Here is a 12,566-nt window from a genome sequence, read left to right on the forward strand (position 1 = left end):
GGACACTACAGGGCTCCCCATGAGTTGGGAATGGCCAAAGAAATTGTGATGTATGAAAGTAATGGAATACTACTCTGCTGTAAGAAATGAGGAAAAAGTTTCAAAAAGACACAAAGACTTAGAAATAGATGCAAAGTAAAATGAGCAGAAGCAGAAAAACAATTTATACTCTAACAAATATACCAAAACAATTCTGAAGGGCCTAATTCTGATCAACTAAATGCTCATCCACAACCCTGAGAAGTGATAAAGAATATAGCACACCTCATAATTAAAATATAGCTAGGCATTTTTTCATGTGCTCAATATGGGAATTCATCTTGCTTGACTATATTTTCGTAATATGGGGGTTTTCTCTATCTTTTTTTTTTCTTCAGCGGATGAGAGTAGTAGTAAGGAGAAAAAAATGAATACTTGATAACTAAAACAATGTATGGTTTAAAAAATTTAAATGTTATGACATTTAGAGCACATAAATTTAATACTGTTACTGGTTTGTTGTCTATGGTTCCCTTCAGCATAACATAATTTGTCTCTACATTGAGGATTTTTTGTTTTTGCTTTGTCTGATTACCATGGTTGCAACTGCTGCTTTTTTAACTGATCCGAAGCAAGGTAAATGTCACTTTCTTTTTATTCTGTTAATGTCTTTGTTTTTTAATGGTTTTCTTTTGTAACAAAGATATTACAGAGTTTTATTTGCTTATCTAATTTGTCACTCTCTTTTGCTTTCCTAGATGGTTTGATAATTCACATTCTGGCTTCTTGATCAGTTTGGCTAATGGTTTAAAAATAGTGTTATTTCCTCAGTTTAACAGCATTTTTATTTTTCATGTTTTATGTTTCTCCTCTAATTTTCAAGATTTTTATTTTGTCTTTTAATTTCATGCTCAATTTAGTGATCCTCTCTTCTATTTTATTCAATCATAAAAATAGAATATGCATAAAAATACACAGTAATTGGGAGAGCGCTTTGATAACTAGAGGAATTAGGAAAGTCTCTTTAAAGGAGAAGACACTCAGGGTGAGTCCTGAAGAGAATGAGGGATTCCAAGAGGTGGAAAAGAATAGGAACAGCATTCCAGACAGGAGATGACAACTTCTACAAAGTCTTGGAAGTGCAAGAGAGAATGCTGTATACAGGGAATAGCAAATACACCACTTGGAGTCATTTGCACTTGTGAAAAGTTTAATTAGGAGTCCCCAAAGTAATTTAGAATGGTATAAAAAGACGAAAAAGTCTTCCTTTTCTTTAATAGGCACTTGAAGCGGCAACAATTTTAACACCTTATTATATACTATTAGATTTATTGGATTTTGCCCACCACTGGTTCTACAACTTGGCATTTATTAAAGTGGTCAAAGTATTTAAGATATAAGAACATTTTGTGCACAACAGTTGCAAATGGCTAAAAGAAATGTACCATAAAGTCAGGACTGGAGTTTGGAATTATTGTATAATCATAACAGTATCAGTGAAATCCTTAGTATAACCATAAGTAAATCATTAACCTTAGGATTATAGGTTATATGCAAATATTAATTCTAAAAGTGTTCTACTACACTGTATAGTAATGATTAACCACTAAATTATACAACATCTTGCAAATACGTAAGGTTTCTCATATAGTAAAAAGTTCAAAATGCCAATAAAACGTTCTTAAACCAGTTTTTAAAATGCACAGAAGAAAAACAAACTATCAAGAAAATTAATTTTCTAAATAACATCAGAAGGAAAAAATTCCTTTCCTTACCTGCTCTTCGCCAAAATTTCATGTGTTTAATACCAGCTGTAATCAATTTGTCAGGCATATATGGGTTCATTTTCACAACAAAAATTTTATCTTTATTTCCTCTGAAAGAAAACCCAACATGTTTAGTTGTTATTTTTTGGACAATATCTCCCCTAAGAATTCAATAAACATTAACTAGGATTCAATAAAATAAATAGAAAGTATATTCAATAAATTCAAAAAATGATACATGGGATATGACATGTAATAAAGAATAATAATGATAATAGTATTTATATAGTGTTCAAAGACTGGCAAAATGCTTTACATATGTTATCTCATTTGAACCTCACAACAATCCTATGAGGTAAGTGTTAGTATCATCCTCATTTTACAGAGAAGGAAATCAACTAAGGGGTAACAGAGAGATCTAGACAAAGTGTTCTAGGAAAATATGAGAAAAAATCATATTCAACTGAAGGAATCAGGCAAAACATAGTACAGAGGCTAGGTGCTGAAAGAATTTCAACAGGTGACAATGCAGGGATAATTGGGAGGAAACGATGTTAACATAAATCCAAAAAGGGATTGGAGTCAAGACAGTGAGAGCCAAATGACAGGCCAACAAGTCTGAATATTTATCACAAAAGAATAGGACGTTGCTAAAAGTTTTTCCCCCATATTTACTTAAAAATTTAACGTCTAACATTAAATACAATGAACTAAATTTGCTTTGTAACTCTTCACATTTAAACTAAACACAAAAACCATTTTATTCCTAATTATTCATCAAGATTCTTTGTCCATTCTTTTCACTTTTCTAATGTTTTTGCTTTTTTTCATGTTGTATTATTTAATAAAGATCTTGATAAAAGACTTCTTTATATTTTTCATATTTGTCCATCTTGCTGGTATTATAGTATTCCATTACATTAATATAACACAATTTAAATAATTTCCTATTGTTTGGTGTTTTTAATTTTTTTAAAGTTACAATGCTGTTCTGAAAAATCTCTTAACATGTAAGTTTTAATTGCTGATAATACTTTTGGAACATTTTTATTGGGTCAATGGGTAGAATTACCTTAGGACTTTGACCTTTGCCAAATTGCTCTCCAAAAGATTCCCCAAGTTTGCAATTCTACCAGCAATGAATGAGTACATAAATCTTTTTATATACAACCCTATTAACACTAAACTTTGGTGCTTTTAATTATTTTTGCCAATTTGATAAACATGAGGTAGTCCCTCAAAGATGTTTAACTCACATTTCTTTAACAGTGAGATTGAATTTTTAAAAATTATTTTGTTTTCAGTATTCTATTATCAACTTTCATATCTTAGATTTTTCCCCTCCCTCCTCCTCCTTTCCCCCTCCCTGATGGCATACAATCTTACATAGGTTCTACACATACATTCCTATTAAATACATTTTCAGCTTAGTCACGTTACATAGAAGAATTAAAAGAATGGGAGAAACTATAACACAAAACAAAACAAAACATAACACAAAAGAAAATGATCTGCTTCATTCTGCTATCCAATTCCATAGTTCTTTCTCTGGAAGTGGAAGGCGTTTTGCCTCAAGGATCCATTGGGAATTTTTTAGGTTATTACATAGCTATGAAGGACTAAGTGTACCAGAAAAATTCCTCACACACTGTGGTTGTTGCTGTGTACAAAGTTCACCTGGTTCTGCTCCTTTCATTCAGTATCATTTCATATAAGTCTTTCCAGACCTCTCTGAAGTCTTCCTGTTCATCATTTCTTGTAGCACAATAGTATTCCAAGACATTCATATACCACAACTTATTCAGCCATTCTCCAATTGATGGGCATCCCCTTGATTTCCAATTTTTGGCCATCACAAAGAGAGCTGCTATAAATATTTTTGTACACATGGGACCCTTTTCCATTTTTATGATCTCTTTGGGAGACAGTCCTAGAAGTGATATTGCTGAATCAAAGGGGAGATTGAACATTTTTAAAGTGATAATTAACAAGTATTTCTTCTTCCGAATATTACCTGTTTAAATACTTTATTTGAGTATTTTTAGGATGTACTAGAGGTAGAGTTTGCTTCACCTTCCCTGCCCTATAACTCTCAATCCCTCAGTCACTACACATACAAGTCCAAGATCTGCTAGCTTTTTTTCTACCCTACGTTAAGTCTGTAAGAAAATAATTTACAAATAACATTTTTTTTTGGTTCCAGGTGATGGTACAGTAAGAGCTATGAACAAGGAAGATTATTTTGGGAGATGAATAAAAAACAGACGGATGAAAGGGAGATCAGTTAAAAGCCAGTTGTGGCTCCTATTCAGGTGAATGGTAAAATAGGATAAGACTAGAAGAGTGGCAATGAATAAAACAGAGAAGATAGGTGTGAGAGATACTAAGAGGGTAAAATAGACATGTCTTATCAACTGACAGGATAAGGGTGAAGGAAAGGGCAGAGTCACAGATTATTGCAAAGCTTTTGGGTCTACACAACTGGGAAAATGGTGGTACCAACAATACTAAGAGGGGATGGTGGAAAGAGGAGTCATCTTTGAATATTAACATTCTTCTCTGACCACTCCCTGACTTCACACTTATGTATTAGCATTTGTCCCTGAAGTTTGTACTACAGTTTGCTGCCTAGTCAGCTACTTTATCTGACTTTGACTTAAGAGTAGTCAGAATATGATACAGTTTTTCTAATTGTATTTCTCTTAGATAGTGAAGGACTATCTGCTAGACAGTTCATGAGCTCCAAGGGTATCCTTACAATATGAAGGAAATGTAAAGAAGGATCCCAGCATGTTAGGTATATTCATATTTGATGTATTTAGGGGAAGACAAGTAACACAGAATAGGTTATGTATTAATTCACTGGAAGAAGTATTCATATTTTTTGAGATCAGAGATATATTGGAGTATTTGAACATCTCTAATATTGGTGTAAGATTTTTTTCACTCTGTGCTTTACCATTTCCCTTTGTTTAGATCAAGGTCCATCTTTGTTTCACAGATAGTTTGGTAAAATATTTCTTTTTTTTTTCATTTCCTTTATTTTATTTTTTTCCAATTTATTTATTTTTAGTTTTCAACATTCATTTCCACAAGATTTTGAGTTTCAAATTTTCTTCCCATCTCTCCCCCTCCCCCACCCCCAAACACCATGCATTCTAATTACTCCTTCCCCCAATCTACCCTCCCTTCTATTACACCCCTCCCTTTCCTTATCCCTATCTTCTCCTTTTTCTTGTAGGGCAAGATAGATTTCTATAAACCATTACTTGTATTTCTTATTTCCCAGTTACATGCAACAACTTCTTAACATTCGCTTCTAAAACTTTGAGTTCCAACTATTTGCTCTTCCTCCCCGCCCCCCCCCCCCCCATTCCTACTGAGAAGTCAGGCAATTCAATATAGGCCATATATGGGAAGTTTTGCCAAAGACTTCCATAACAGTCATGTTCTGAAAGCCTAACTATATTTCCTTCCATCCTATCCTGTCTTCCCCCATTTATTCTGTTCTCTTTTGACCTTATCCCTCCCCAAAAAGCGTTTACTTCTAATTACCCTCCTCTCATTTGCCCTCACTTCTATCAGCCCCCATATCCCACTTATCCCCTTCTTTCCTACTTTCCTGTAGTGTAAGATAAGATTTTCATACCAAATTGAGTGTGCATATTATTCCCTTCTTAAGCCAAATGTAATGAGAGAAAGCTTCACTTTTTTCCTCTCACCTCCCCTTTTTCCCTGCAATTGAAAAAGCTTTTCCTTGCCTTTTTTATGAGATAATTTGCCCCATTCCACTTCTCCTTTTCTCCTCCCAATATATTCCTTTCTCACCCCTTAATTTTATTTTTTTCAGATATCATCCCTTCCTATTCAACTCACTCTGTGCCGTGTGTGTGTGTATATACGCACACACATATATGTACATATACATACATACACACACATATGTATACACATGTGTGTGTGTGTGTGTGTGTATAATTCCTCCAACTATCCAAATACTGAGAAACGTTTCAAGAGTTACAAATATTATCTTTCCATGTAGGAATGTAAACACTTTAGCTTCAGTAAGTCCCTTCTCTTGATTCTTGTGTTTGAAAGTCAAATTTTCTTTTCAGCTCTGGTCTTTTCATCAAGAATGCTTGAAAGTCCTCTATTTCACTGAATGACCATTTTTTCCCCTTGAAGTATTATACTCAGTTTTGCTGGGTGGGTGATTCTTGGTTTTAATCCTAGTTCCTTTGACTTCTGGAATATCATATTCCAAGCCCTTTGATACCTTAATGTAGAAGCTACTAGATGTACTATTCTGATTGTATTTCCACAATACTTGAATTGTTTCTTTCTGGCTGCTGCCAATATTTTCTCCTTGACCTGGGAGCTCTGGAATTTGGTGACAATATTTCTAGGAGTTTTTCTTTTCAGATCTCTTTCAGGAGATTCTCTCAGTATTTATTTTACCTTCTGATTCCAGAATATCAGGGACGTTTTCCTTGACAATTTCATGAAAGATGATGTCTAGGCTCTTTTTTTGGTCATGTCTTTCAGGTAGTCCCATAATTTTTAAATTGTCTCTCCTGGATCTATTTTCCAGGCCAGTTGTTTTTCCAATGAGATATTTCACATTATCTTCCATTTTCTCATTCATTTGGTTTTGTTGTGTGATTTCTTGGTTTCTCATAAAGTCATTAGCTTCCATCTGCTCCATTCTAATTTTTAAAGAACTATTATTTTCAATGAGCTTTGGAACCTCCATTGCAATTTGTCTAATTCTGCTTTTATAAAGCATTCTTCTCCTCATTGGCTTTTTGGGCCTCTTTTGCCATTTGAGTTAGTCTATTTTTAAACGTGTTAATTTCTTCAGCATTTTTTGGGTTCTCCTTTAGCAAGCTATTGACTAACTTTTTATGATTTTCTTGCATTGCTCTCATTTCTCTTCCCAATTTTTCCTTCACCTCTCTTACTTGATTTTCAAAATCCTTTTTTGAGCTCTTCTATGGCCTGAGACCACTGCACATTTATTTTGGAGGTTTTAGATGCAGAAGCCTTGGCTTTTAGATCTTCCTCTGATGGTATGCATTGTTCTTCCTCATCCAAAAGGTTGGAAGGAAATACTTGCTCACCAAGAAAGTAACCTTCTATTATCTTATTCTTTTTCCCTTTTTTGGGCATTTTCCCAGCCAGTTACTTGACTTTTGAGTTCTTGGTCAAGAGGAGGGTATACTCTGGGGACCTGTAAGTTCTCAGTTCCTCCAAGGTGGCACAATCAAGGGCGAGGAGTTTACTCCTCTCCTGACCTGCACTCTGGTCTGGGAGCAACTACAAGCACTCTTTTCTGCCCAGGATCTGTGAGTAGAATTACCTCTCCACAACTGCCTCCACCAGCTCCACCAGCTAACCAGTGCTCCTCCTCACCCCAGGGTGGGCACTCAGGACTGAGATGCAGATCAGCAGCTCAATTCCCCTAGGGTCTTTAGGCCAGGGCTCCAACAATGGAAGCTGCAGCAGCAGTGGCTGCTGATGCCTGGGGCCAGGTCTAGACCTCTGCATTCCCTTCTCACCCTCATGAAAGAGCTTTCTTACTGACCTCTGAAGCTGTCTTTGGCACTTGTGAGTTGAGGAATCTGGGACCCGCAGCTGCTGCTGGTGGTGTCTTGAATCCCGCTCCAGTACTGTCCTTGTCACGACGCAGCCAAGGCTGGTGTGACAGACCTTTCCTGTCAGCCTTCCAGGCTGCCTTGGGCTGGAAATCTTTCACTCTGTCTTTTTGTGGCTTCTGCTGCTCTAGAATTTGTTTAGAGTCATTTTTTACAGGTGTTTTGTAGGCTGTGGAAGGAGAGTTTCTAGAGGTGTGTCCTTCTACTCCTCCATCTTGGCTCTGCCACCCAGTAAAACAGTTTAGACTATATCAAGTGTTTATGTTGCTTGATTGTTCCTTAAATACCTGACAAAAGTTTTCTTGTAAATTTATCTGTTCATCATAGTTTCCCATCCCATATCATTTATAGCCTGCTCAATTTCTCTTTTGGAGAATAGACATTTTCTATTTCCTCTTCTGTTAATATGAATATTTTATATTTTGACAAAAACTAACCACTTTTTAAAAAAAAATCAGTTTTGTTAGCATATATCTGTATAGAATGGGTTTTGTTGCTTTTCAATCTGAATCCTAAATCTCCTTTCCCTCTGGTAAAATGATCTATTCGTTTGTCTGTTTTACGAGGCTTTAGAAAAACCTAGTTCTTGTTTTTATCTTCATAACCTTTTTTATTTCAATTTTGCTTTATTCTTCTTTGATTTTAGAATTTCTACTTATGTGATTTTGAAGGAAGACTATTAATTTTCTAATTATCTAGTTTTCTAGGTGTGTACAAGTTATATTTTCTCTCAGGACTGAAGAGTTTATAGATAAAAATTCTTTTCCTAAGCACTGCTTGAATAGCATATCATAAATTCTTGTATATTAATTAGCATTTTAAAATCATTTATTATTTTTCTATTTTGCTTTTTGATCTGCTAAGGATTAAGTACTGGCTTCTAAAGTATCTGTAAACATTAATGTAGTTGTTGATATTCTAAATGTGTGATCCCTGCCCAATGACCTGTTAGTAGATGTAATACTAACAGAATTAAATGATATCACTCTGAACATAACTGCTACAATTGAAAACATAACAGAAAGAGAGATTAAAACAAAATTGGCTCATGGGTTCTCCTTGAATAAGGAAATAAAAGAACTGGTGAATTTGGTTTTATCATGGTTCCAAAGGCAACATCATTTCTTGGTCATCTTTGCATTGTAGTGTAAATAATAAGTATTTGAAAAAAAGATCATTAAAATAGATACAGTTTATGGGTTAATATATGGTGTAGAAGATAAAAGAGGTAAAGAAAACACATGAAGAATTCAATAAGATCCTCCAAATTTGAATCAACATTTACTTTTATACTTAGTGACTACTATGTAAAGGTGAGAATAAGTAAGGGTAGTAAAAACTGTGCTGGAAAATATGGCCTGTGAGGAAAGCAAGAGAGAAGCCAAGCTACATAGAAGCCTCATATGTCTTCTTGCCATTTAGATTCCCACTTTTGATGGCAATTGTCTCTCCAAATGATTTCATGGTAACACACTTCTATATGAGATGAGGGAAAGAAGAAAGCCTACAAATAAGACCTATGTGTCCTGAAGAGATTAAATTCTTTAAAATTGGCTATATACAGGGATTAGAAAGGTTCTGTGATCCTTCTAATCTTCTTCTAGATCACAGCAAAACAGCTAGTTTTCACTTAAAATAAGTGGTCAGTTCCAAAGACCTACCCCTCCTCTTTTGGGGCTCCAACCACGGTCAATTGGCTTCAGTACCTAGAATGGAGGAACCCTGCTCAGGGTTGCACCAGTGATTACAGCAGCTGCTCAGACACACACCACACCACATCCCCTCCCACTATCATCTTGGGAGTCAAATTTGCATAATACATCTTAATATAAAGTAAGAACTGGCATAAAGTGAGAAAAGACAGTTCCCTCCAAGAAGACTTACCTGCTTTCTCCCTATTGTATAAATTCAGTCTCTAATGTATAATAGAGATGCTCACCTCTTAGGGCAGGTTACAGGATGGTAACTGGTGGGAAGCAAGGTGTTATCTATTACTTCCATTTTCAAATCTACATTTCAAGATCTCGGAACACAATAACCAGAGGAAATGAGAATATGGGATTGGAATATTGTTTTCATTTACTTAAGGTTAGCCAACAAGGAAGGTGAGTAGGATCTTAACTATTATTTCAGGGATAAAGGACTAGTTAGGCCTAGACAGGCATTAATTTATGAAGTTATAGTTGGGAAAAGAGGGTGAGACCTTCTCGGCTTATTTCAGGACTGAAAGCAAGAACCAATTAAACTATATACGAACACAAGATGGTAGTTAATTCTAAAATGCTGGTCAATGCAGGGACAATGGTCTTGGCTTGTTCTCTTAAGATATGGCTATGTATAAATATGTATATGTATGCTCAATTTATTTATAGGCCCCAAAGGAAGGAAAGAAATCAGTTAAAAAATTCTAAGCAAATATATCCTTCTATAGCAGCCTCTTGGGACTCAAGTTTTCACAGATTTCTGGGGGTTTTCAGGTTTTCTGAAGGGTACATACTCTCACAGAGTTTCTAGGGGTACTCTCTGGGAGGAATAAAGATCCTAGGCAGAATTTATTAATGGGAGAAAGCTTGACAAGGCTGAAAGATGTTCTATACTGAAAAGGTTAGGATTGCTAAAGAAAGTTCCAGGGTAAGATAATAAGTGATCATTAACCTCAAACAAAGGATGAAATAGGAAGACATATGCTTGCCAAAAGTATTTGATATTTGCCACAGTTGTGGAAGAAATCCTGTGGAGAGTCAAAGTAAAGAAGAAATATTCCATAGATAGTGATATCTTTCAGAAGCTCCTGTTTGTGAATAATATTCTGCTGATTGCACCAAGTTCAAGGTCAGTGCTGAGTCTCCTAAATAAGATACATAAATTTTCAAAAAATCTTGGCCTCCTCTTTTCCTGTGGTACTTTCCCCACAACCTCTCAAAGATGAGTAACAGGTTTGGCAAACATACCAGGTCATTCATTTTTCAAAATAGTTCCAAGTAGAAAAATGACATATTAATGGAGATCACAGATGGTACTTTTGATTTAAAAAAATGACCAAAAATACAACAATAACTATTGTGTGACATAATAGAAAGAGTGCTAGAGTGATGTAGAAGACCTTGGTTCAATCCTTCTTCAGACAATTACTATTAAAGTGTTTACTATGTTCTAGACACTGAGCTAAATGGTAGGAATACAAAGAAAGATAAAAACAATATGCCCTTATGGAGCTCATATTCTCTGGGGCAAAAAACTAAGTACAGAGAAGATATACAGGGTAATCAGAAGTAATATAAACAAGGGGGACTAGCCAGGCAGTGGGCTATGTGACCCTGGGAAAGTCAATTCACCTTCAAAGCTTCAATTTTATAATCTTTAAAATGTGGATGAAAATACCTGTACTACTTATTTCTTTGTTGTGAGAAAAGGATTTTTGAATGAGTGATCCACATGCCTTTCTCATACCTATATAACATGGCTTTGATGAATGCCCAGATCACCCAAGATGAAGGCATCCCTGTGAGAGATACTAGAGACCTGATTCTGGGAAAAAAAATATTCTTCATTCCCCTACCTCGTTGATGGCTACTGAAATGAGACACAATCTCTTTCTCCAAGAGTGTTCAAAAATGAAAGTCTCATTCACCCACAGTTTGAGTACCTTGCAGGAAACTGGGTGGGAAAGAGTAGCTTCTCCCTTTTGACCTTGTGGCCTAGAGAAACAGGATCAGAGTTCCAATCTGTTTGATTTGTACTTTTTAGCTCCAGGTGCAATGAATGGAGTCCAAGACTCTTGAGCTCAAGCCACGAAGACCTTGGGGCCAGATACTGCTGGCGGCCCCACAGAGAAACCCTGAGAAGCCATGGTTGTGGAACAAAAGACCAGCAGAATTTTGGACCTGGAAATTCGAAGAACTGATGCTTTATAGTAATACAGCTAAACTGTGAACCAAACCTCCTCTTCTCTCCAGAGACTAAGGGGTGTATTAAAGATTATGCCCCAATATGTTAAAAAGGAGTTGTTCTCCCAGACCCCAGATAGCAGAACAAAGAACCATAGGTAGAAGTTGTAAAGAGAAACACTTGGGCTTCCTAACAACTGCTATTCAAAAGTGGAATGGCATGCCTCAGGAGGCTATGTTCCTCCTCACAGGAGATTTTTCCAAACAAAGGCTGATTGACAAGTTGGGTGAGTAGTAACAAGTGAGAGAAAAGGATTCTTATTCAATTAAGTATGGGTTTAACTGTATGGTCTCTGGGGATCCTTCATACTCTAAGGTTCTTGGAGTTTACTAAAAAAAAAGCTTTAATGGCTCCCTATTGCCTCTAAATAAAATAAAAAACTACCAACAGAGTAGTGAAAAACCTCCATGATCTGACTTCACTGTGAGAAGGCAGAGTTATATACAGTACTTCCGTACAGTGAAGTCCAAGGGCCTGGGTTCAAGTACTAGTTCTACCTACTAACCATGTGACCTTGGAAAAGTTACTTAACCTCTGTGGGACTCAGTCTCCTCAATTGTAAAATGGAATTGCTAGACTAGACAGCCTCGCAGGTCCCTCCCAACTCTAAATGTACCGTCCTGCAAACCTACCTTTCCAACTTCATTTTACATTACAGTTTACATTATTCCCTTCACACATTTTATACTCCAGTTAAACCTGAGTAGCAGCCTTTCCCAACCTCTAAAGTTTTATCTGTCTCACTTATATGTACCTTCACAAACCATACCCCTATGCCCAGGATGTGCTCCCTTCTCAAATCTACTGCTCTGAATTCTTATCTTCAAGGCTTAGTTCAGATCCACTTTTTCCATAAATACGGCCACGAATCCTTTTATATTTCTTTCTCTTCAGATTGCTTACTTGTGTAAAGGCTGTATCTCTTCCCTCCTTCCCCAGGAAAATACATATTCTTTAGGTCAGAGATGGTTTCCTTTTTGTTTTTAAATAATCAGCTGCCTAGCTCAGTGGCTTAGATTAAAATGATTATTATATGTCTGTTGAAATGAGCAGAGGGGTTGCAATCTGCACTGGTACAGGCAGTATACATACCAAGAGAGTTACAAACCCCTGAAGATGGGAAGAGTTGAAAGCCGAGGGATAAAATGGAACTAATATGTAAAAAGATTTTAAAATATATACCTATATGCTGTATTTGTGGTAGCAAAATTCTGTTTTG

General features: G+C 36.0%; 1 protein-coding gene across 12 annotated transcripts in view; it reads right to left on the reverse strand.

Moving 5' to 3' along the window:
- The window catches only part of EML5 (EMAP like 5), a 211,038-nt gene that overhangs the window by 113,818 nt on the left and 84,654 nt on the right, over positions 1-12,566 (reverse strand). For all 12 annotated transcript variants that reach the window (XR_011970740.1, XM_072625213.1, XM_072625209.1 and 9 more), the window contains one exon: positions 1,755-1,855. Coding sequence is in view for 11 of the 12 variants with exons in the window: in XM_072625213.1 (XP_072481314.1) it covers positions 1,755-1,855 (101 nt within the window). In the remaining variant the exon portion in view is untranslated. The remainder of the gene's footprint in view (positions 1-1,754; positions 1,856-12,566) is intronic.

The sequence above is a fragment of the Notamacropus eugenii genome, chromosome 7, assembly GCF_028372415.1.
Source record: "Notamacropus eugenii isolate mMacEug1 chromosome 7, mMacEug1.pri_v2, whole genome shotgun sequence".
Classification (NCBI taxonomy): Eukaryota; Metazoa; Chordata; class Mammalia; order Diprotodontia; family Macropodidae; genus Notamacropus; species Notamacropus eugenii.